The sequence below is a fragment of the Aulostomus chinensis genome, chromosome 1 (genome assembly GCF_037954235.1).
Source record: "Aulostomus chinensis isolate RoL2024-O1b breed Wild chromosome 1, RoL_Achi_v1.0, whole genome shotgun sequence".
Taxonomy (NCBI): Eukaryota; Metazoa; Chordata; class Actinopteri; order Syngnathiformes; family Aulostomidae; genus Aulostomus; species Aulostomus chinensis.
The window spans coordinates 58,572,428-58,597,931 of NC_141320.1; the positions used below are offsets into that span (position 1 = coordinate 58,572,428).

Genomic DNA, 25,504 nt, shown 5'->3' on the forward strand with positions numbered 1-25,504 from the left:
TTCCCGCAGCGTCTGATTAATTGTTCTGGCTTTTGCAGGTATGTTTTTGTCTGAAGTTATCGAGAAATACTTCGTGTCCCCCACGCTGTTCCGTGTGATCCGTCTGGCAAGGATCGGTCGCATCCTCCGCCTTATTAAAGGTGCCAAGGGTATTCGGACACTTCTCTTCGCTTTGATGATGTCGCTACCCGCCCTGTTCAATATTGGCCTCCTCCTCTTCCTGGTCATGTTCATCTACGCCATATTTGGCATGTCTAACTTCGCCTACGTCAAGCGCGAGGGTGGAATTGACGACATGTTCAACTTCGAGACCTTCGGGAACAGTATGATCTGCTTGTTTCAGATCACCACCTCAGCTGGGTGGGACGGCCTGCTAGCACCCATACTGAACAAGTGGGAGCCCGACTGCGACAGCCTGCTGGAGCACCCGGGCAACAACTACAAAGGCAACTGTGGCAGCCCACCAGTGGGCATCTTCTTCTTCGTCAGCTACATCATCATCTGCTTCCTGATTGTGGTCAACATGTACATCGCCGTCATCTTGGAAAATTTCAGCGTGGCAACAGAGGAGAGCGCAGAGCCGCTGAGCGAGGACGATTTCGAGATGTTCTACGAAGTGTGGGAGCGTTTCGATCCGGACGCCACCCAATTCATGGAGTACAGCAAGCTCTCTGACTTTGCGGATGCCCTCGATCCACCGCTGCGCATGCCTAAGCCTAACATGATCCAGCTCATCTCCATGGACCTGCCCATGGTCAGTGGCGAACGCATCCACTGCCTTGATATCTTGTTTGCCTTCACCAAGCGAGTGTTGGGCGAAGGTGGCGAGATGGACGTGTTACGCGGACAGATGGAGGAGCGCTTCATGGCCTCCAACCCCTCCAAGGTGTCTTACGAGCCCATCACCACCACCCTCCGCCGCAAGCAGGAGGACATCGCCGCCGTTATCATCCAGAGAGCCTTCCGCCGCTACATGATCCGCCTGGCCATGAAGAAGGCGTCCGCCCTCTACAAGGAGAAGCTGAAGGAGGGCATTCGCGACCCGGATAAGGACGTGATGGTTATCTGCAAACTTAATGAGAACTCCACTTCAGACAAAACAGACATGACACCCTCCACAGCCTCCCCGCCCTCCTACAACAGCGTGACGAAATCGGACAAGGACAAATACGAGACGGAAAATAAAGAAAAAGAAAACAAAGGGAAAGACTTGAAAGACAGAAAGAAAAAGACTTTTTAAAAGAAAAAAAAAAAGGAAACAACGAAGGAACAAAAATAAAATAAAATAAAAATGCATCAGAGACATGAGGCAAATTTGTTTACAGCTTCTAAAGGGGACAGATCGCTAGAGGGTTAAGAGAGGGGGAAGGCGTAGCCCGGGAGGGCAGTTATGTACCATTCCTATATAAATACACACTCACTCCTCAGTGGGGATCCAGTCGACACTGCCAGAGATTGAATGGAACGTTGAAAAGCCTCTTTGCAAAACGCTTGTGAATTTCCTATTGGTTGTTGTTACTATCTGACACACTTGAGTGTACTGTTAAGTTGTCTGTAGCTAGTGCTGCTGCTACTACTATAAATCCAGTGTCTTGAATTGAAGAAAAAAAAATCGCTGTATTACTTAACAAGTACTCTGCTTTTTTTTTTTTTTTGGTTTGTTTGTTCGTTTGTTTTTTCGTTCTGGGTTTCTTTTTTACGAGAAAGAATGTTTTCTACTTTTTCGTGTCATTATCGTGAGAATGTGTCCACTGCTTTTTCACTGTTGTAAAAAAAAAACAAAAAAAAAACAAAAAGAAAGACAGAAAAAATATCACCAAGGGCAGACAAAGTCGATGCTTGAATCATCCATCTGAAAACCTGTGCACCGTACAGGATCAGTGCCAGAATGAGTCCTACCGTATACCAAGCTTGGAAAAAAGGAAAAAAAAACTCTTAAAGGGACAAGGAACAAGTACAATGTAGTCGCTGATGTGCCGTCAGTGATTCTTCAGATCTCTATCGTGCTTCTATCTAGACTGCCCCCCCCCCCCCACACACACATCACTAGAAAATCCAAGTCTCTAAATACAGAGAAGCTGAATGTATGCAAGCTGAAGGAATCCTTTTACATGGCGACTGTTGTTTTTATTCACATTCTGAGATTTAGAGGAGAAGATCGATTCTACTCCTGTGCTTGTGATGGGCTGCGGAGTTAAAGAAGCCCCTCGCCGCTACGCCTGCTAACCAGCTGCTAGCGTTGCTGCGATACGTCGTGAACGAACTTCCCACGGTTCCTGCTAAATTGTAGCCCACCGATTCATCGCCCGTTGAAGGAGGCGGGCAGAGAGAAAACGATCCGAGAGAATTTTAAGCGGGAAACGGAGAACGCTACGACCTAAATGGTGCAACCAGCGTTAACTGTTGACAAAACACAGTCATGACCCAATTAGCTTCAGACCAGCTATCGTTCTGACTCCAAAGCTCAACAGTAAATCTACTACCAGCATGCAAAGTTCAATAAGTGATTTTCTGTCATTCTGTTTGGAAAAAAAGCCAAAATGAAAGCAACCAGGTGGTATTTTACAGGCACATGTGTGTGTATAGTACAAATATTAAGCTCCAGTGTATTCGTGTATGTTGTTGATGACGTCTGATGTTCCAAGTTTCAGGCACAGTATGGAACCGTTTCGTAACCGAAGTCAAGCTGCTAACGGTTGGTCAGACCTCTCTTGTTAAACATTTAAAGGTGCGTTGTTTAAGTGCTTTAAACTGTCAAAAACAGCAATTACACACAGATATGAAGAAAAAAACTGTTGTGGATTTACCTAAAAAAAAAATAAGTAGTGGGATGCGAAGATATCGGCTCGATAGCAGCACGCTAACTAGCCAGCGCCGGGCTGTCCCATCCTGTAATACAATGTTTTAGCACAGGGGGGCGACAGTGAGTCGTCATTACAACATTAGAAGGCGATGAAGGCAAACGAGCCAGGCGTTATGACCTTATTTGGACGTTTCTTGTAGGATCTTTAGTGCAGCTAACGACAACACAACCATACCAACAACAAAAAAAAACCAATTTCTAAATAACTTTTTTTTAACCAAAAACAGCCATAATCTGAAGGATTATACACATAAAAATCAAAAGTATAAATATTTATAGCAAATTAACATTTTACAAATGAGCCACAGCGTTCTAGAGACTTTGGAGCTTTGGAGCGAGCTGAGTCATTCTAGTATTAGCACTTCTGCGCGGCAAGCTAACGGATGGAGGCGGCGAACACAGCACTGAGAGCTGGATTGATTTTCTCTCATAACCCCCCCCCCCCCCCCTCCCTCAGAACTCTTGTAAAGTAGGACAAAAACACGCTGAAGTACTGAAACAAGAACTTGTCGATCTCAAACCAGAACATGACGATATATCGCATTTACAGATTATAATCTCACAAATATTTGTACAGATATTCATGTTCTCGATTGAGAAGCGAGAGGTTTTACCGGAGTGGTTTGTAAATATTGGGGCCCACAGTATGCATCACACTTACATTTGATGTAAGAGCACTTTTTAATCCCCACTGCTATGTTATAACACGTGTGGCGGTCATACATGTAAGTGTGCGTGAGAAACTGATGTGTTGTATATGTATATTTGTAAGGAAGGGAGAGTGGGAGAGAATGTAAGTGCGCGCACGTGCGTGTGTGTGTGTGTGTGTGTGTGTGTGTGTGTGTGTGTGTGTGTGTGTGTGTGTGTGTGTGTGTGTTCAACTGGGCTCTGCGGGTTGCTTACCAATTATAAATAGCATTTTTACTGTAGATGTGAGTGTGATTTTCCAGTCTTTCAGATTTGATTTCCTTATTTATTTTATTTTTATTTTTTTTAGAATTTTTCATTTTCTGCACTGTAACACACAACGACACACATGTATGGTTCCCGTATCTATAGACACACACCATGAAGCAACCAGTAGCCATCTCTCATTGCGCTTGTAGTGTTTTAGTGAACTGCATGCAAGAAGTGACTACTGTCCGCTCATATGGTAATATAATTTTAAAGCCAAAAGAATAAAGGACATATTTTTTGTAAATGCTTGCTTATTTTTTCAATTTCATTTTCAAAAAATTTTTTTGTTGGTTTTTGTTTTTTTTTTTGTTTTTTTTTCCCTGTGTGTGACATCGGGTGTGTGATTCGAACCCGCGGTGTGATTCCCGGATCATTCGCGTAGTTCATGTGACTGTGTATCGGTTTTACAACAACAACAACAAAAAAAACAACAAAAAAAATGTGACTTTTTTTTTTTTTTGTTATCACCAAAGATGTGGCCGCAAAACACACACGAAAAAAATCTAGATTTCCAAAATAAAAAAAAAAAAAAAATTTTGGAAAACATTTTTTTTGCATGAAAGACGCATTCATTGTGGGGTGAGAGGTGAAGAGCATCAGTAAACGCGAAGTATTAACGTAAGAAAATACACGAACGATACAGAGATGATGGGACAGTTCTAGATGAAATGACCAGATGTGGGGGGGGTCAACTGGGGGAGGAGTATCGCTCCTTGACACTCTTCAGGTGAAGCAGTGATGGGGCTACCGTTCTCTCTCCCGCGACCTGCCCCGGGTCGAGGGGGCATCTCAGGACAGAACCAGCCGTCCTTATGATTTTGTCCAGTCACTTCCTGTCCTCCCCCTTGAGAAGGAAGCGTTAACCATATTAGGAGACGTTGACGCTGGAGTGGAGTTGAGGGGCCCGGCGACTTGAAACCATCAGGAAAACGTCGACTGAGGTAATAAAGATCTCGATTCACGCGTCCGACCAGGAAGCTACGGTCCGGTCACTGGGGTCAAAGGTCATGACTATGATGACATTAGGAACCACTTAAAGGGTTCACGCTGAAGATCTACAGTAGCTTTGAATGAAGCGATGACAAAAGCACAGAGGTTTTTGTGACATCATCATGGGGGGGGGTGTCAAAGTGACGCAGCTTGCATGAAGAAACAAAAACTCAGTAAATATGAAGACTTTAGCTGAGAGATGAGAGTATTTTCATCATGTTTACTTCATAAACAAATGATGTTGCACTTCAAACCACCCCCCCCCCAAAAAAAAGAAAGAGGAGAGAGCGAACGACAGAAGAGGAGAAGAAGAATAGAATGATGGGGTGGACAGGAAGGAGATGCAGGTGAAAAACTGAGACTACCCCCACCCTCTAAACTGCTGCTCCTGCTCCTCCCTCTCCCCTTCCTGTTGCCTGGCAACCAAACATCATAGCCCCCTGGCCTGTGATTGATTAGCAGCATCTCTAAGCCTGTTTACCCACAATACTTTGCTGGAAGAAAAAAAAAACTGACATTCTCATGCCTGAACATGTGTGTGTGTGTGTGTGTGTGTGTGTGTGTGTGTGTGTGTGTCAAGATTGGACACACACCTTAGTGGTTTGATTACGTAAGAGAGGTCAGATGATGACCTTGTGTTCCTCATAGAATCATAGCTAGGGTGTGTGTGTGTGTCTCTCTCTCTCTCTCTCTCTCTCTCTACAGGCACCTGTTATCGAGTGAGTGTGTGTGTGTGTGTGTGTGTGTGTGTGTCTCTCTCTACAGGCACCTGTTATCGAGTGAGTGTGTGTGTGTGAGGAAAATAAAAATTATGGATGATTCAGCCCGACATACGTCACCGTGCTGAGGATGAAGAAGGGAACAGAGGTGTGACGCAGCAGCGACGAGCGCGCCTCGAGAGGGCGATGACGTTTTACACGCACGTTGTTTTGATTTTTTTTTGGGGGGGGGGGTGGAGTTTTTTTTCTTCATAAATTAATAACGAATTTTCCAAATAAGGACCGATGTCCTCAGCAAAAAGCTCCCGTCACAGATTTTCCCGAGGCAGAGAACAAATAATCAACAAATTTACTGACGTCATGAAAGAAAGAAAGATTTAACCCCTCGTGTTTTTCTGTTTGTCAAACTCAGCTAATGAGTGACAGACGCCATCTGCTGGCAGACAAGTAGAAGACAAAACAGCAGCCCGTATTACTAAGGTTCTGAAGGGATACTTGATATTCCGCTCCGATATTTTTATTAACACAATTAATTCACAACCTTTAAGCAGAGAAGGATGTTAAAATCGGTTTTAATCACATTCATGGAAATGTACAGTTGTTTGAAAAAGAAATAAGTCGACCTTGGCCCCAGGTTCTGGCAGTAATCAGACAGATTACAAAAAAATGGACAGTTTAAACACATTTCCCACAAAATGGAAAAAAACAAAAAGTATACATTTTATTTTGTATTTGTTTCTTCAACAGGGACGGTCCCAGCTCAAGCTAGATAATTTAAATTCATCAGCAGAAGAAGAAGAATCGTGGCGTCGAATCTTGAAAACAGTTCAAAATTAAAAATGACATCACATTAAATTATGACACAATTTTATTTTTTAACCAGGTTTTTTTTTTTTTTTTTTTTTTTTTTTAATGCACGTGGACACCAGTTTGACCAACACCTGACGACACTGACAGCAGAAAAGAGAAGCAGGAGAAAAACGTGGGAATGTGAAATTACCGGCAAGCAAAATTAAATATGCTGTATTAAATTTGACGAACTGGCCGTGTTGCTCAGGGGAAACGTCATCAAATTGGACCAGCAGCTCTAGATGAAGTCGTGTTTCATGCTAAGTCGACATGTTATTTTTTAAAATATAAAGATAAATTATGTTAAAATTATTATTTTCTAATTTATATATTTTTTTTGGCCAGTATTGCGCTGTGATATTCACATATATTGTTTTTCTTTTTTTATTTCCTAAGCTAATGCACGGGGCTAAGGGATGCTATCGTTAAGTTTAAAAGAAAAAAAACAACAACAATGTTTCCGATCAAATTTCTGGTGGTTGTCTGCTAGTGCCGTGTGTGTGTCAAATAACGTGTGTGTGTGTCTGTGTGGGGGCTGTTGTGTGTTCTAATAAGATGAGCGTACAGGAGCAAAAGAAGAAGAGGAGGATTACAAGAGCTAGATCAGCGGTTCATAGCCGCTGGCTGTAGCTGCACTGTTAGCATAGCCAAGTTTACCCCTCTTTAAAAACCTCGTTCCCAAGATTTCAAAGTGAATATTTATGTATTTAAAGAGAGATTAAGCTAGGAGGAGATACTGATTAGCGTTTAGAAAATTCCACTGCACACCAGTGACTTTCACCGTCTGACTTGCGTACCTCTGGTTAGCGCTCAGCTAACGAATGCTCATAAAAAAAACTAGTTTGAGGAGACATTTAAAGGGGCTAAACAGATGCTTGTGTTTGGCCCACTTCTCTGTAACGCACCCCAGCACAGCTCTGGTGCCAGCCATGCTCTGTGAGTCCATGACCAATAAACCTTAATACTACAGGCTATGGTGTATGGACATAACTGCTAGGAGCAAACTGCTAACATGCTAAGACCCATTCTGAAGCTTACGGTCGGCAGCTAACGTTCACAATCTCGCTGGTGCGTGAATATTTTCAAGGGCACAAAGCACAAAGTCGTTTGTTTTGCAGTTATTTTATCATAAAACGCTGGAAACAGGGAAGTTGGCTGGAGCCGGGTGAGTAGTTACACTCCCAGGTGGTTGTTTTTGACACTTTTCTGTCAATGCTAACGTTCTGTTTTTAGATGGTGAAGTTTTTAGCACATGCGACTTGTACACATTCAGTAGCTATTTTTCATTTGGGCTCAATAAATGAATCATATTCAGCAGTTAGTGGCTAACTTGTTGTCAGGCTTCCTTCAAACTACAACTTATGTTTTATTTTGCGGTATTAGTATTTATTTATGGTCAAAAAAACCTCCAAGTTCCAGCTTTACAGGCCAGAACTCTGGAACAAACACGCCGTTTGGATTCCTCCCCCCTCCTCCAAAAAGCCCCCTCTGGTGTTATTAGAGTGAGTGTTGGAGTGCGTCGGAAAAGGACACGCCCCTTATTTGGAGCTAGTGGTTAAAATTCAAAGGAAGCCCCCCTATGATGCGTTAAGGGGCATCAAATCTTAACGGCTCGTTGAATCACGGGACTACAGAGCAAGAGATCTGAGACCAAAATGGCTGGGTTGACTTGTGTGGCAGTTTGTGCGTTAACTGGCACATTAGAGACCCAAATGTATACACAAGCTTTGAAAAGGGGAGTTTTCATAAGGGGGGGGGGGGGTCTCTAATGCAGCCAAGATTCATGGGGAAACTGGTTGCGGGTGACGCAATGAAACTTCGAAATCTGCTTTGAGAGTACGGGGCATCCCCACAGAGATGGAGAAATTGGAGGTTTAGATCAGCAAAAATCCGATCTCAGCTGGTTTTCAGTTGCCCGGATTGTCTAAAATCCATCTGAATATGCTTAAAAAAAAAAAAAAAAAATCAGATTTAGGCTGCAGTCTGAACACGACCATTGACGTTTAGGCCTGAGGGTTTGTCAAAATACTGCTGGCGGAAACACCAAGAGACGATTGAATCCTTCCTCTCCTTACAAAAATACCAATTATAGCAGCTTTTATTAAAAATTTCAAATGTACCCCATGAGGAATGCGAATATCGGTGGTTGGCGTCGACGTGTTTTCGCCGCTGACATCGTTTTACGGTTCGCTTCAACATCTCAGGTAAACAGAATATTTGCTGTACAGACGGGCGTTAAGAACAATTAGCAGCAATGCTCAGAGACACCGGCACAGTGAAAATAGAGAAACAATACAGGCATCTCAAATTCCGCTGGAGTTGTCATAGATGCCGCCGCCAGAAAACATGCTGTAGTGGTCGGGGACTTTTTAAATTATACTCTATATACTCACAAGTACAGAAACACCGTTTTATTCATAGGAACCAACGAACATGGGATCGTTTTTATGGTCTAAACCGATAATCCAATTGAACTAAAATTAGATCAACTCATCCGGCGTTCTCCATCCAAACCGGCTAAAGCAAATCGGCGTGACTCACTCTCTCTTTGGAAGTGCACTTATCCAGAATGAATGGCGCTTGAAAGTTTCCCCCGAATATGAACTGTTTCTTCTCGGTTTCATTTGAGGCGTCAGATGGACGGCGAGCGCGGCACGTCTGTCTTTTCAGCCGCGTCTTCCTGCGCTTGCAGACCTGGTAGCTGCTTTATTTCCCCCGCCGTCTGCTCCACGGTCCCACACGGAACCTCAGTCTGTGAGTCATGACGGTCGGGGTCGTGCTGGAGGTCGCGTTTGTCGGATTGGCCTGCGGGGGCAGTGTTACTCTCAGGGGTGTCAAGGTGTGATTGGAGCATGAGGGACTTGGGAGGGAAATGGCAGGGGATGTTCTGTTGGACCGTGTGGCAGGGAAGTTCTGTCTTCATGTCGGACTCTAGCGCGGGTTCCACCGCGGGGAGGGAGGGGGCGACGGGGGCGCCGTCACCTCTAAAAGCCGCAGCGGAGCTGTCTGTCTGATAGTGCTGCATGGAGGGGGGGCTGTGGAAGGGGTTACTGAGGCTCATCAGTGTGTTGTTGGAGTAACCCAGCACAGACGGCAGCGGAACCGAGTACGGCGGGTGATTCGCCCCGTGCATAGAACAATCCCAGTCTTCCTCATCCTCGTCCTCCTCATCATCATCATCGTCATCCTCGTCGTCATCTTCATCGTCTTCTTGGTCATCCTCATCCTCTTCTCCATCTTCTGGGTCGATTGTTTCTAAACTGTGCGTGCTGCAGTCTGATAACCCGCTGCAGACGCTGCTGCCATCCTCATCATCCTCATAAGCTTCATCATCATCATCTTCATCCTCCTCCTCCTCCTCCTCCTCCTCCTCATCTTCCTCCTCATCTTCCTCTTCATCATCTAGATGTGAATCTGTGTCGCCTGTGTTCTGGAGGTGCAGGATGGGAATGTGCGTTGTGTTGCTCATCAGTGGAAACTGCAGGTTTGGCTGCTGCTGGACCAAGGAGGAGTCACCATGGTAACTGTTGCCATTGGTTACAAGCTGCCGCTCAGGCTGCTGATGCTGATGCTGCTGCTGCTGCTGCTGCTGCTGCTGCTCCTCACGGCTCTTCTCCAGCTCCAGCTTCATGATGGTATGCAGGAAGTGGGTGCGTACCCGGACCGGGTTGAACTCCAGGCGTCCGGTGGTGTTGCTGCAACCGTCTTTGGTGCAGCCGCAGGGGAAGGACATGCGGTCCACCTAGAGACGAAGCAAACGATTTGAATACACCAGCGGTAACGAAAGGTAAATCCAGCTGCCAGTCACAGCTGGTCATGCTTGAAGGGAAACTGCAGGATCGACCGCTTGTCGTATAAAAGAAAACCCCAAAAACTCCAATACATGAAAAGCTGATACACAGGAAATATTTCAGTACGATTTTTGTTTTGCACTCCTACAGACGGACACAATTTTCTCCCGGCTGAGGTGCATCTGCCTCTCTTTGGCTCGCCGTATCCAGAAGGCGCCATTACTACGTCGCTTTTCTGCTCGCAAGCTAAGCCGGTCGTCGGTGAGGGCAAATGACCCGACTGTCAAAACTCAGCCGGTAATGTAGGGCACACATGTGACCAGAGAGAAAGACAGACAGGAAGAAAGAGGGTCAGATTTCTTGGTGACAGTTTTGTGCTATGGAGTCCTGGAGTGGACGAAGAGAAAATAAGATGTGGGCAGAACCAGCAAAAAAAAAAAAAAAAAAAATATATATATATATATATATATATATATTTTTTTTTTTTTAATATTCCGAAGCCTCTACATCTCACTTGTTTGTGTATTTTAACTCATCAAAAATTCACATTATGGTTAATGAAGTAATATTATCGTTGTATTTGTAGCAGTACCTGCTCCTCTCTTTCATCTGCTCGAGGCAGATGGCCGCTGACAAAAGAACGCCGATTCAAACGGTAAATTCTTGTTGTGATTCGTTTCCATGCGAACGTGGCCTCAAAATAAAAAACTGATAAAGTTTCTCTGAGAGCTCATGGTCATGTTGAGTTTCACACATACAGACATGTAGGACACTTTAATATTATAGATGGGCCTCACCACGGTTCCATTTACCTGGCACTTAATGCCGGCCAGGCTGCAAGCACACGTCTCTGGGTCACAAATCCCCCGGCAGCGGCAGCCGCACTCCTCTCTAGACATGCGCAGGGTCCGCAGCTCGTGCTTCTCCTCCACGTCGATGCGTCGCACCCCCGAGGCGCGTAGGAGGGCGCGTCGCCTCCTGGTGGTAAGAGGCTGGAGGAAGAAGTAATCGTCCACCTCCGTGTTGTCTACGTCCAGGTCGTCCTCGGAGATGTCGTCGAGAGTCAGGGTGTCCGCCTCCGCCGATGACACGGTACCGTTCTTAGTCAGCTGGAGGACAGAGAAGCTGCGTTAAACACTGGACCACAAATGGAACATAGAGAAGATGAATTGAGGAGCGTTGGATTAAGTGACATCTAAAATTTGGAGCACTCTTCTCACTCACAGAGTAACTGAATTGAATGATTCCTAAAACCTTCAAACCACCCCTTTAATGAAGCAGCTAAAGCGCTACATGAGCGTGCGTCCCACTGACTTTGAGCTTGATGGCGTTCAGTTTTTCCTCCTTCAGGTGATCTCTCAGCATGTTCCTGTGGCTCCGTTTCTGCTCCATGGCGAACTCCCTCAGGGTGAAGCGCTTCACGCCGCTGTGACGTGGCGACATCCCCAGGGTGCTGCCGCCCTGAGTGGGCACGCTGGTGAAACCCTGTCGTCGGTTGAAGTAGTAAACCGTCACGCTCTCGAAGTGCACGTTACGAACCCGGAGCCGCTTCGCCTGCTGCTGGAGAGACGAAGCTGAGATTGAAGACGAGAGATCAGAGACATAAATAAATGTGGCTCCCATTCTATTGTTTTTGTAGTTTTTCCTCTACATTTGTGTCTGTTACCTCAGCGCTTCCTGTCATGGCCGTGTCATACACTGATTTGTTGCAGCGAGGATGCAAATGGACGGCAGAAACCTTGATAGCGTCGGCGTTAAGATGAAATGTGCTAAACGTTGTTTTGATTTTTTTTTTCCCCGTTTTATTCTTCCTAGAATCCATTGGTGATTCAAAAGTGGCCTTAAATTAGAGCCCAGGGGAACATCACCTGGTGCAAACGACAGGCATCTAAGCCAATTATGGGGCAGATTCACCTCTCCGGAGAACTGGGTCGGTGTTACGGTCCGAACTGATGCAGATGAAGCAGACTGTCTCAGCCACATTAGGCACGTTTAAAATGGAAATCCTGCCGCGCAGGTCTGAGACCTGAAATGGAAGGGGGAATCTAGCTTGTTAGCATTAGCTAGCACTGTCTGAGACCTGAAATGGAAGGGGGAATCTAGCTTGTTAGCATTAGCTAGCACTGTCTGAGACCTGAAATGGAAGGGGGAATCTAGCTTGTTAGCATTAGCTAGCACTGTCTGAGACCTGAAATGGAAGGGGGAATCTAGCTTGTTAGCATGAGCTAGCACTGTCTGAGACCTGAAATGGAAGGGGGAATCTAGCTTGTTAGCATTAGCTCGCACTGTCTGAGACCTCAAACTCATGCTGAAAACCATGTCAACAACCATTTCTCTCTCTCTCTCTCTCTCTCTCTCTCTCTCTCTCTCTCTCTCTCTTACACTCCAGCAGTCCCGAGGGAACAGGATGGTTGAGGCTGTCGCTGCTGTTGCCGCTGTCGCTGCAGGAAACTTCATCATCATCAGACCCTTGAAGGGACAGGTAAGGGGAGGGGCCCTCTTCAAGCTTCCTCTTTAGGATCCCACTCATCATGTGACTCCTCCCACTTCTCACACCTGCACAAAGGACACAGGTAAAACGGGGCGTGACCCGGGGATGCCTCAGAAAACTAATATTGACACTTTAGACAGATTTATTATTTTTTTACCCTTTTTTTCCCGCAAATAAACGATATTTACTTAATTTCAAAACCCGCAAATTTAATACCAACAAAGCGAGTCTCCGTGAGTAAATATCTACGCGTCTTTGCAGCGATGATTGACACCTCCAACGCTGTATGACAGGAAGTGACCTTGACAACTTTGGTGATAAACGATGAGAAATCAGCTCGTTAGGGACAAATATTCTCACCTTTGTGTTTGTGGGAAATTTAAAAAAACAAAAAAACAAAATCAGGTTGGAGATGAATTGTAAACATTTCTAGTCGCGTCTTCCGTCCCCTTCCCCTCAATCGCTCTACTTTGTCGATACTTCTCTATCGGATGTGTAAAGACGGTTGAGCCCACGGCCTGCGAGCTGGACTGGTAGAGGATTACATCATATGCAGCAGAGCTGAATGCCGGGCCAAGCTTTCCCTCTCTGACGGGCTTTGTCTCCGTTCTCCTTCTCTCAGAACCTGCCGGCGCTCACTTCCCCGGCGTCTCTTTATTTCCTCCCCTCTGTCGTAACGTTCAAATTTGCCTCCTTCTTCTCCTTCCTGCTGCTAACGATAATTAACTATGATCGTGATGGATAGGAGCCTCCTCTGTGTACACATGCGGGCGCTGTTGCGGGTCTTGTGGATCCAGGAGGATTCCCGGGGTCCGGCTTTGCCATTTAAGACAACTAAACACACACACACACCTTTGCTCGCGTGTCTGCATGCATGCACAACCTCCCACTCCCTCTGGATGTACACTAACACACTAACAGTAACCAGGGGATTCCGACTGACCAACAGATGCAGCATCCTGGGACATGACAGCCCGTCTGGCTCCCCTCTGAGCGTGGGTTCCGTCACTGACCTGTTTCCTTGGCTCGCCTTTGGTTTCCAGGAAGTCCTCCTCAACTCTCCTCCGCATCACACAGTGCTCACCAGAAGCGGCGGCGGCGGCAGCATCAGCAGCAGCCAAACATCCCCATGTGTCGTGATGATGCAGTGAGCGCTGCCATGATGCCAGCTCTCGCTCTCCGTCTCTCTCGCTCTCTCTCTGTCTGTCTAGCAGCCTCTGGCACTATTATACACCACTAAACACCTCTGCCTCCATCACAGTCTTAAGCATTCCCTTTCTGCACCCTCAGCCTCACACTGTCTGATTCTCCTCCTGCTCTCTCTCTCTCTCCCTCCCTCTCTCTCTCTCTCTCTCCCTCCCTCTTTCTCTCTCTCTCTCTCCTCACAAAGACTTGTTAGCTGGATGCTGCTGCCGGCTGGATCACTGGAGCTTGACTGAGGTGAAGCGAGCCCTGCAAGATCTCGGAGAGAAAGGAGGGAAGGGGGGGTGGTGGTGGTGGGGGGTGGATGTAACAGGGTGGGGGTGGGAAGTGTAGATTCTGCTATGGGTTTCTTCCACAGTTCTGGAGAGAATAATTGCTAAAAATGTCAAAGCTATTCTTCCAATATGGAGACGGTTGTTGAAATATTCCGTTCACTGACAGTGAATGTATTCAACACATGTCAATAAAGCTTAAAAGTGACTTAAGGGACAAGAACTACGATGACTGCTGGTCATTTGATGTCTTCTTGTGCACAAAGTAATAGGAGCAGTAACTATAGTAACCATGAACATCAGTCGGTGCAGCCGATGTCACACTACCGCCAGCAGGGGGCGACGTATCACCAGAAACTTGGGTTTTTCAGTTCCATTGTAAGAAACAAGGAAGTGCTAACTTCCTTAGCATGAGCATGGAGCGTGTGTGTATTGTGTTAAAACTAACATAAATCCAGAGCTTTCGATTCAAATTTGTAGAAAAAAAAACTTCAAATTCTCTTTGATTTATTCAGCGTATCAGTGACTGCATACCAGTGTACATTTTGCACAGAAAAAGAAGAAGAAAGAAAGAAAAACAATAAATCACGTGTTTCGGATCACCTCGTTTTCTCTCAGAAAAGAAGGAGTGGAAACGTTTTAGAGAGAGAGAGAGAGAGAGAGAGAGAGAGCCTTCCAATCAGCTTCCATGGCAACCGGTCAGGAGAGGGAGGTGGGTGTGTGGGGGTGAGAGGCAGCTGGAGGGGATGTGGGGGGGGGGTGGGGGCTGGGATGTGGCGCCTCCACGAGAGGAGGCTACTCGTTCACGGCCAGAAACAACGGAAAAAAACTGGTCTGAGCAGGAGAGGCGCCGCTGAAACGCGTGAGGTGAACAACACCCAATGGCCGTTTTCCTCAACCCGTTAACTCAAGGTTATTAAATCAAATCCTTTTGACAACTTTCTCATTTCCTCTTCTTCTGTCTCTCTTCTTCACCGAACAGCGAGCGACAGTCCGAACACCCGAGACGTCGTTGTCTAACCGAATTTCGGTCCTGACGTCAGGCGAACGTCAGGACCTGGATGCGAACAAGAACCTCAACGAGTGTTAAAAAAAAAAAAAATTTAAAAAAGCGTTGAAAAAGTTGGATTCTTGCAGGAGTGTGACAGTCTCACTAAACAGTCGTGTCATTTTTCATCAAAAAATTACAAGATTTCTAACTAAATCGGGGCTGTTAAGCAGTTTTGTCCACTTTTTTGACTCGTAAATGCTGAATTTTTATTCAAATTTTTCCAAAAGTTTCATTTTGGCTCCTTTTTTTTTTTAGCAACTTTCCTGAGAGGAAAAAAAAAAAGCACTTTTTTGGACGAAATAAATGTCAAAGATGGCGGGGGGGGGGGGAGGAAGGATAAATCAAAATAAGATTAAAATAAGAATAAATAATAATTATAATCCTCTGATCGTCCCATGCATACATCCGGGTTTTTAATGCTTGATTGACAGTCGGACCAAATGTGACATCACCACTGGGAGCTGAACACACAAGAGGCGTTCAATAGCTGGTCGGGGGTCCGCAGGGATCACGTCAAACACAACCTGGCTTTATGAATCAATTAAACAATCGCTGATGTGAAATGTCTTTTTGCTTAAATGTGAATATAAAACTTAAGTTAAGGGACAGTCTGGATTTTTTTTTTTTTGAAAGAAAAACAACGTGCGTCTGTGTTTTGGGCCTCCAAAGGAAAAAGGGTGTTCCCCCAGATTCAGATTTTTTTTTTTAAATTTAAAAAAATGTAATAATCAACTCATTCAAATTCTTAAATGAATTTAAAAAAAAACAAAATTATGAACGCTAGTCCTGGAAATCCAGAAGACGATTTGTGTTCATGAAAGTAATTAAAAAACAAAAAAAAACAGCTTTTGTTTGTTTGTTTGTTTGTTAGTTGTTTTATTAGCAGCTCAGACAGCACCTTGCTATGCTGAAAACATCTCTTTATGCTCTCTGGCGAGAATAAAATATTACAATATAACATAGAACACTGTTTCTTTGTATCTGTACACCGGTACATTACAAAAGACCATCACACGCACGCACACGCACGCACACGCACACACACAATCAAGATGTTGCGACACAGTGCAAAAGAAATCATTGTAAAAAAGCAAATTTACATTATAAAAGAACAAATGATTCGAGAAATAAACAGAAAAATATCCAGAGTAACATCTAAAAAAAAAACAAATTAATATCCCACGATTTTGTTGTGTTTTTTTTTTTTTAAGCCAAAGTGGCAAGCGAAGTGTCAATCTGAGCTAATCCCGCCTCAGCACCGTCTCACTCACTCATCCGTTCACACGTTCACGCCACAGCCGCTCGGACGCCGAACAGCTGCTATATCTTGGTCTGTGCCACTTTCTGCTCCTCGTCGGAGCTGGAATCAGAACTCCTCCTTTCCTCGTCGCATTTCTCAACTGAGTCCTTCTTCTTCATCTCGACGCTCCTCCTCTTCTCCTCCTCCTTGTCTTTGGGCGTCTTCTGAGCAAACTGGGCTTCTATCTGGCAGGGGTCGATGTAGGTGTAGAAGAAGGCCATGACGGCGAAGAAGACACACACCCCCACCAGCAGGGAACCGAAGAGGATGTACTCGGCCCACTGGGGGAGAACACAAGTCTGCGGTTAACTCGTCGCTAACGACCTGACTTTTCTCAGCGTCTGAGGAACGCTGGACGCTCAGCGAGCATCGAGCTTGAGACGAACCACGTTTCTATCCTCATACGCAGATGATGGTGTCATTTTACATCACGTTCTCATGAAGGAAAACTCACTCCAGCTTCGTTCCACTGGCTTTTTCCTGGTAATCAATTAGTACTTGATTTATTACTTGATTTTTTTTTTTTCAAATGTTGTTACTGTTTATTGTGTATGGGTTGTTGTTTTTTTTCACATTATTTTGCAGGACCGCAATTTAAAATTCCATTTTGAAGGACTTCATTCCGCAAATTCAGGACCAGTTGAATTTTTTATAACATAAATTCAGGTTTCTGATTAAATGATATGAATTTGTATAGTCCAGTATATATATATATATATATATATATATATATATATATATATATATATATATATATATATATATATATATATATATATATATGAAATTTCCAACCTACCTGTTCTGAGACCAGTTTAATCTCAGCCAAAATGAGCACGATGATGTTACCAACGGCAACAGTTAGCAACCAACCAGCCTGCAGCACAGACTTCATGTTGCTCGGTGCCTGATAAGTAAAAAAAAAAAAAAAACAAAAAAACAACAAAAAAAAAACATTTTAGAGCAAATGTAGAAATGTAAACCGAAAAAAAAAAAAAGCGTGAGAAGAAAGCGGCCTCCACCTGTGAGTAGGAGAACTCCAGCCCCGTCACGGAGAAGACCACCTCCCCCGCCGTGATGAGGAAGTACTGGGGGATCTGCCAGGCCATGTGGACCGTGTTGGGCTGGATGTCCACCACTTCCTGGACGCTCAGTTCACACTAAAAGACACAGGCGCGTTACGTCAGCCGCAGCCGGGTGAAGCAGCACTGTAACTGCTGATGTGACGTACGTTTACTCCAGATGTGCGAATGGAGGTGATGACTAAAGTGAAAGCGCTGCCGAAGCCCAGATCTTGCGTGTGGGTGCAGCTCAATCCATCGCTTGTCTTGATCAGGAACTTTGCGCTTCGACAGTGATGAGACAAATATCAGTTAAAAGAAGATACTCTCTCTATAATGTACAAACGAAAGGTGAAAAATAAAGATCCCGCTTACGTTCCCTGCGGGACTTCAACATATGGTGACATGGCGTAAGTGCTGATGTTCCCGAAACCCAGATTGCCGGCTCTTATGTTCACGACGGTGCCGAGGCCGTTCAAAAACCTGCGGGAGGGAAGAACAGCACGCAGCTCACAACCTCCGTGACAGAATTCAACATTTATGGACTTTATTGAATGCAAACGCGTTGCTATTAGCACAACCGCTAACTTTCATCCTGAGGCAGCTGTACGATACACGGGGGATGGATCCACGACGAAAGACATTGACCTTTGTGAAGTACAAATATCCATCATACCATATTATATAATACTTAAATGTACTATGTCACTATGACGTTTCCCCTTTAGATCTACCTGCCAAACCAAAAAACTACAATTCATCAAATTTCCATGGAAAACTACAAAGGCCAAGAACAAAGTAAGATAGCTCGTATAAATATATTCTCCTTTAAATAGAATACATTTTTGGGGGAGTCACACAAAAAAGAATAAAAGTACATAAAAATCACTTGTTTTGTCACCCCAAGACAAAAGGGACCGTGTCCAACTTGCCTTATGGCGTTGGCGCCCTGTTCCGGCTTCTTCATGATGTCACTGAACTGTCGATGGAGAGAGATTTTAGAGGATCCACATCTTTTGTTTCAAATCAAATCCCCGATGATCGAGGCGGTCTTGCTCACCACCATCGGCGCTGACGCGACGGGATCATCCAGCACGATGGCCACAGTTTTCCGCGTCCCCCTTGTGAAGCTGATTGGGTGACTGACACCAGGACCCAGGTTTAGGTTAAACTGCTGCTTGAAGGACAAATAATCCTCACTGGCCTGGAGGAGAGAAGCTGGGTCAGCACAATCTGGTGTGTGTGTGTGTGTGTGTGTGTGTGTGTGTGTGTGTGTGTGTGTGTGTGTGTGTGTGAGAGAGAGTCATTAATTAGTGAGAGTAACCTTGTACGCCCCCAGATTCAGGTCCAAGGATCCAGCGCTGAAGTCCAGAGTTTTGTTGTTCATGTTGATGAACTTGAATTGTGCCTCAGAGCTGGATGGGAAATTGGGGAGGGTTTGCTAGGAGGGGAGAGGAAGCGTGAGTGTGCTTCATAATATCTAGGAAGATTTTCAGTGTGTGTGTGTGTGTGTGTGTGTGTGTGTGTGTGTGTGTGTGACACTCACGTTGATCTGAATCTGGACGAAACCGGCTAATATGAACGCAAGAGCAGCGAGGAACATCCCCACGGTCATCCTCTTCAATGGACTGCATCACACACAATATCAGTCTTTATGAGGACTTTCATGAACACACCCCCTTCCATAGCCCCTGAACATATCCATCACGACCCCTGACCCCTGACCCTCAACCCAGGTCTTGTCCTCACAAGTGAAATGTCCTCACTGTGCAGGTGTTCTGTCAAGGGTTGATACATGCAAAAATAGAAAGACACACACACACACACACACACACACACACACACACAAACTGCATCACCTACTATACACTACCTCTTGTACTAGTAAAATCCTTTTCATTCTACTGCTCTTTTTTTGACTTTTTAATGCACGCATCTTTTCATTTTGTAGTTTTACGGTCTGTCGAAGGGGGCGGGGCTTTCAGAAAGAGCAGGTGTGCGCGCGTGCTTGTTTGATTCCTCCGAACAAACTCACGTGAAATTTAACTTGCACTTGGCTATCAGCGGGTAGAGCACGCTGTCCACGAGCGGAACCAGGATCAGGATCAGGATGGGGTTGACGGTCTGGTGGGAGGAAGGACGATCCGTCAAAACCTAACCTGCTAATTCGCGTGAATAACGACAACAAGCTAAATTAGCCAAATAAAAAAAGGTGTCTCACCTGCATCTGGTCGGGCTGAATGATGAGAACTCCCTGTGGAAGAAAAAGAAAAAGCGAGACGGATTATAAAACAGTTCTTCCTCTCGTGGGAGCTCAAAACGTCAGAAAATAAAACACTTACGAAATCTCCGTTCATGGTGGTGGCCTGGAGGGTCCATCTCGACCCCTGCGGAGGACACACAAGCTCCTTTTTAGTCAGATTTTCCGCAAAACATCTCCGTATTTTCTTTTCATAGCGGAATTTTGTGCGTTCATGTCTGCTAGGAGAAAAAAATCCCCCCCCCCCCGCTGTTTCAGTTTTTAGACGCAAAAAAAGAAAAAAAAAATCTCGAAGACGATTTGACGCTTTTAGGGTGTTGATCCTGATCTTTGTTGATGCTACATCCTGCTAGCTGCAGCGTTAGCATGGTAGGAGACACTGCGGTTAGCGGACTACAAATTCAGATGAAACTTTGGGCGAATCCTGGTGTTTATTTAATCTCGTACGTGTTATTAATTTGTACTGTGCCGAGGAGGTAAAAGATAGAAGTCTAAGTCCCACCCTGCCAGATTTGTAGTATTCTTGCACAGGTTTGTAGTACATGTGAGGGAGGTAGTAGTACCTGCTGGTCAAAGAGAGCCCAGAACATGGGGAGAGGGATGTAGAGGAACAGAACCTTCAGTACCATCTTCACTTGTGCAATCAGAAGTTTCTGAAAAAAAACAAGAGAACCGTTGATTTTTCTGTGTATCTTGTGTGTGTGTGTGTGTGTGTGTGTGTGTGTGCGCGCGCGCTCACATCATATCTCTCCTCAGCCCAGTCCATCCAGTGTTCTCTCTTGGGGTATTGGGGACTTCGATGCCTGAAGCGGTTGCTGATAGCGAACTACAAAAATGCAGAAAAGTATATTTCCCGTTGGAATTTGGCTTCATCCGTTACCACGGAAACGTCTCCCCACGCCTCCGAATGCGCTTGCCGAAGTTTCGGCCGCCACTCACCCAGATGCATCTGATGACTTTCACCATGATGTTTCCTTGAGGAGCGGTTTTGTTGTACATTCCACTTCCAACCATGAACACGACTGCAGACACACACACACACACACACACACACACACACACGAGCGAGCTGAGTCTCAGAGGAATTTCTTTACAATTTCAACTTTTTCTTTCCATTCCAACGTTCCTTTTTTCCTGTTTTATTGTCGCTAAGCGCCAACGTCTCCATTAAAACTCACCTACACCTTTAAAAACTCTCTTAATTTCACTCTTTTGTGTTCTTTTCTCACGTTCAGCATCTTTAAGTGCCTCAAAATTTGCTTCAAAGGTACCGAGTATTATCGTTATCATCAATTATTGTCTATTAATGCTTTGAATAAACATCTCAGCGTTTGTTTTAGTTTAACACCCGAGTGAAGCATCAACGCGCGGCAAAGAACCTCGTCAGTCCCGACATTTAAAGCAGCATTGTGTAGGTTTGCTGACAAGTAGCGAGTTCTTGGGATACTGCTTCATTCTACCGCGGTACCTCAATACAAGGTTCTCCTCAGCTCGAGCGGTACAGAACCTTCTTTTTAAGGGATGGTTTGCATCATTCCGCTCATCGCAAATCCTCAAAAATGATGCAAAAGTTGCAACACAGCATGGTTTTAGCTTCTCGGGCAAATAAAGCAAATTACACCGGGGAAGGTGGACCTCAGCTTCAACTACTGTCACTTTAACAAAGCGGCGGCGTGGTTCTGCGTTGGAGGTGAGGGGTTCTTACTCAGAGCTACGACCATGAGAGCAGCAGGGACACCGAAGGCCAGAGGGTAGCACTTCTGCTGGGTGTGAATCCCGCACTCCTGAGCTACAACACACACACACACACACACACACACACACACACACACACATTACAACATTTGCTTTTGCGGTTTGTCATTCCCATATTTCGTTCTTGCAGCTTCCCTGCGTCCTACCTCGGAGGATGGGGGTGATGACGGTGGACAGCAGGCTGCCTGCATTGATGGACAGATAGAAGATGGAGAAGAAGGTGCTTCTCTGCCTCTCCTGTGGGACACAAGAAGTTTATACTATATTTGATGGGTTTTTTTTGCCCCCCCCCCTCCCCAGTTCTTGTATGATATGCAGTTTCACCGCCGTCATCAATATTACGGAGTAATCTTTGTCCCCGCCAGCCTTGAACGACGTAATAAAATCCCCAGACAAATGAACATGTGGTTATTAAACAACTAGCAGGAGAAACGCTGACGAGCTGGCGCTGATAGCCGACTCGCTTTAATTACCGCGTGTGTCAGAGAGAGAGAGAGAGAGAGAGAGAGGGAGAGGGAGTGAGAGAGAGAGAGTACTTTCTGTACTGCATGCAGCGTGTGTGTGCATGCAGTACATGGGGACTTCTGTGCCTGTATGTGTTATAATATGTGTTTTAGTGCATCTGCATCACTGTATTTATGATGTTCGCATTATATGAATGTATATACATGTGTGTATAGTGTGTACAAGTACACACATTACTCACTCCCATTCGCAGACTGACTGTAGCAATAAAGTATCTCGCAGAAAAGAACGTATCCAGTAATTTCAACATTATACACACACACGCACACATATATATGCTTTACCAAAAAACTGCAGTTTTTGTCACTGCAGATGTTGTGATTATACTAGTACAACATGATGTAATCAACAGTTTACTTCGTAATGTTGTCTACCTGCTCAGAAGTGTACTTAGGTTGTACTTTTAAACTACTGTACGTATCAGAGTACAGTCGCAGAACAAAGATAGCAATTAACTGCGTACTCGAGGCCGGATTAGAGAAATTACACTGCCTTCAAAAACTCAAGTTCATAGAAGTATTGCAGTAGTACACATACGAGTCATGAGGGTGTTTGCGTGTTTCCGAGGGTCGATTTGATTCGAAGAAAAAGTGAAATGTGAGTTTTGTCACGGTGAATCAGGGTTCAGGCTTCAGGTTCAGGTCTAGTTTACTGGGTGCAGTAATGACCTCATGGTCTTGGAACTGGTCTCCCCCGAAGGCGGCCACGCAGGGTTTGATTCCTCCTGTTCCCAAGGCGATGAGGATCAAACCCACCATGGACAGAGCCCTGAAGGACAAACACAGCCTGTCAGCACCTGCCGGTTGGCTTACACGTGCGTGTGCGTGTGTGTGTGTGTGTGTGTGTGTGTAGCTCACACGTGGACGGTCATGTTGTCAGGGGTGCCATCCTGGTTTACGTCTGTGATGTCATGGATGGCGCTTATAGCCATGATCACCTGACCCAGCGCGTACACGATGGACAGGTAAACAATCGTCCTGCGCACAGAGGGGAGGGGCGGAGTTTACGGGCCTGCTTTACATTCCATCTAAAGATCTCCACGACCCCAAAAAAGAAGTGAGCTCAGCTGCCAAATTTGAAACTCACTTGAACTTCCCCAGCCATGAGTCGGCGATGATGGCCCCAAGTATGGGCGTCAGGTAGCAGAGAGCCACAAAGGTGTGATAGATGGTGGTGGCGAAGTCGTCATCCCACCGCAGGAAGTACTTGAAGTACAACACCAGCACAGCTGTGGAGGGAGACGGTTTAAATCTTTCACGGTCAGGAGTAGTACGGGCGGAGTAGAAGTACAAGACCCAGAACTCACCTCGCATTCCATAGTAGGAGAAGCGCTCGCAGAACTCGTTGACCACGATGAAGAAGATGCTGATGGGGTAGCCGCAGACCCTCACCTTGGGGAGGACACGGCGTTTAGAAATGTGAACCTAAGAAGACCGAACATTTACTGAAGGACAAGATTTGGTCCTGGCAGACAAAACTCGGGGCAGACTTACGCTTCTCGACCTCTTCTCATCTCTGTCTGCAAAAACAAGTTGTTGTTGTTTTTAAAAAAGAAATCCTCACGTTTGATTTTCTGGTGTTAGGAAAGTTGCAAAGCTCACCTGCCATGGTTGCCTCGCGTGACCTCGGACCCCCCCTCTGACTGAATCCTTCAAAAATACAAATAGAAAGAGAGAGAGACGAGGGACCCTGGTCCAGATCTACAACCTGAAGACCGAGCCGAGGAACACGGGGCTTCTTATATAACCTCCCATCGACCTCTGATGCTGCTGGATCTCGCTCTCTCTCTCTCTCTCTCTCACACACACACACACACACACACGCTTGCATGTTTTCCTGCACCGCCCATCGTGCAGCTTTATGGCTCAGGTAACTCAGGTGTGACTCACAGATAAAGATGGAAGGTTCTTCAGCCGATGAAGCTCCCCGTGATTCCGGTTCCAGTTATCAACTCACACAGACAGCGAGCGGAGAACTCCTGCTGTCACGACGTCACACCAGTGCTGATGTTTTTCAACAGAACTTTTAAATAAAGATGATTCAAATGAGGTCCGTATTTGGGACGTTGTGGGACGTTCAATAAATCTGTGGCGTCACCTTTTTAGAATATTTCAAAAGAATTTCACGTTACCTTCTATAAACTAATTCAAGTCATAATTAGAACCAGAGGAGCCGAACGTGGCCCACGTCGGAACCAGAGGAGCCGAACGTGGCCCACGTCGGAACCAGAGGAGCCAAACGTGGCCCACGTCGGAGCCAGAGGAGCCGAACGTGGCCCACGTCGGAACCAGAGGAGCCGAACGTGGCCCACGTCGGAGCCAGAGGAGCCGAACGTGGCCCACGTCGGAGCCAGAGGAGCCGAACGTGGCCCACGTCGGAGCCAGAGGAGCCGAACGTGGGCCACATCGGAACCAGAGGAGCTTAATGTCAAAATACATTTTGTTGTTATTTTAAGAGTTTTGTTTGTCAGAAATCCTGCAGTATTCCTTGTTGTTGTTTTGATAAATCAGATGCTCAAACGTGTTCAAACACCGAGGCGGAGCTGTTCTGATGCCAGAGCAACAGCAGCGACAACATCAGGAAATGGTGCACACAAAAAACACAACTTCAACACACACAAACACACCATCAAATACCAGCAGGACTCACGCAAGACACATGATGTTTAGATGCCCGACTCAATGACACACTCGTGGTGTTTGTCCGCTCCTAAATGGTGACACCACAAATCTGTGTGTGTGTGTGTGTGTGTGTGTGTGTGTAGCCCCTGGCATTGATGAGAGGTGGGATTAGCGGTTCTTTTACATGACACAGAGCACAGCGCAGCTTTTACGGGAGTCAGCATCCACTTGTTTCTGAGATCAGTATAAAACACACACGGCTCTGTTCACCGACAACAACGCGCATGCTCTGAAGTCTCTCTCTCTCACACACACACACACACACACACACTCCAGCTTTAAAGTTCACACAAGCTATAATTTATTTATGTGGGTGTTAGTGACATGAGAGCAGCTGCTGCAGCTGTAAAATGATTTGACTGATAAAAGTTACCCCCCCCCATGATTTTTGGGTTGGACCAGATTAGCCCCGCCCCCTTTTAGGAGAGTAGCAGCAGGTCCAGTTCACTGTCATGGCAGAGGTTCTTTCTCCCCACAAAGGGAAAACATTCAGCTTCATTTCTTCTCTCCGAGGGACTAAAAGGTTCCTGGTGCCTGTGGACTGATGGAAGAACGTGAAAATCCGGCCGGTTGCTGTGGGGCAAAGATCACGCCACGCCCCCAAAGTTCCTTGGACATGGGAAAGCACAATCCTTTTCCCATGGTGAATCAATGGCCCAAGAACCAAATTTAGACCCATGTTCTAGAGTTCCTCTCAAAGTTCCTCCGCTGGAAACGTAGCTTATGTCGCACATCT

At 45.6% G+C, this 25,504-nt stretch overlaps 3 protein-coding genes across 12 annotated transcripts in view; 1 reads left to right on the top strand and 2 right to left on the bottom strand.

Annotated features, from left to right (window-relative positions):
* LOC147272448 (sodium channel protein type 2 subunit alpha-like) overlaps positions 1-4,247 on the top strand; it is a 33,818-nt gene extending 29,571 nt beyond the window's left edge. For 7 of the 8 annotated variants that reach the window (XM_086219157.1, XM_086219438.1, XM_086219582.1 and 4 more), the window contains exon 27: positions 39-4,247. In XM_086219157.1, the coding sequence (XP_086075283.1) occupies positions 39-1,240 (1,202 nt within the window). In that variant the 3' untranslated portion in view covers positions 1,241-4,247. The remainder of the gene's footprint in view (positions 1-38) is intronic. The other variant, XM_086219665.1, reaches the window with a different exon arrangement.
* Positions 4,248-6,036: 1,789 nt separating this feature from the next.
* Positions 6,037-14,001, bottom strand: LOC147272449 (uncharacterized). Of its 3 annotated transcripts, none has more exons than XM_086219850.1 (5): positions 13,674-14,001; positions 12,552-12,725; positions 11,484-11,743; positions 10,982-11,278; positions 6,037-10,120 (listed from the first exon to the last, which is right to left on the bottom strand). In XM_086219850.1, exons 2-5 carry the CDS (start codon positions 12,700-12,702, stop codon positions 9,011-9,013), a joined length of 1,818 nt encoding a protein of 605 aa, XP_086075976.1. In that variant the 5' UTR covers positions 12,703-12,725; positions 13,674-14,001; the 3' UTR covers positions 6,037-9,010. The 3 variants fall into 3 exon arrangements, with proteins under 3 accessions (XP_086075976.1, XP_086075900.1, XP_086076058.1); XM_086219774.1 differs by having other exon boundaries at positions 10,967-11,278; XM_086219932.1 differs by lacking the exons at positions 12,552-12,725; positions 13,674-14,001 and adding an exon at positions 11,836-12,511 and having other exon boundaries at positions 10,967-11,278.
* A 2,050-nt stretch (positions 14,002-16,051) lies between these two features.
* LOC147272450 (solute carrier family 15 member 1-like) lies at positions 16,052-24,360 on the bottom strand. Its single transcript, XM_086220702.1, has 23 exons — positions 23,689-24,360; positions 23,581-23,606; positions 23,394-23,478; positions 23,174-23,315; positions 22,945-23,064; positions 22,756-22,855; positions 21,709-21,799; positions 21,513-21,596; positions 20,747-20,829; positions 20,547-20,633; positions 20,371-20,460; positions 19,890-19,934; positions 19,769-19,801; positions 19,583-19,671; positions 19,094-19,175; positions 18,872-18,988; positions 18,608-18,751; positions 18,480-18,526; positions 17,923-18,030; positions 17,718-17,832; positions 17,509-17,646; positions 17,286-17,393; positions 16,052-16,767 (listed from the first exon to the last, which is right to left on the bottom strand). The coding sequence occupies exons 1-23, from the start codon at positions 23,915-23,917 to the stop codon at positions 16,507-16,509; spliced, it is 2,424 nt and encodes an 807-aa protein (XP_086076828.1). The 5' UTR covers positions 23,918-24,360; the 3' UTR covers positions 16,052-16,506.
* Between the last annotated feature and the right edge of the window lie 1,144 nt (positions 24,361-25,504).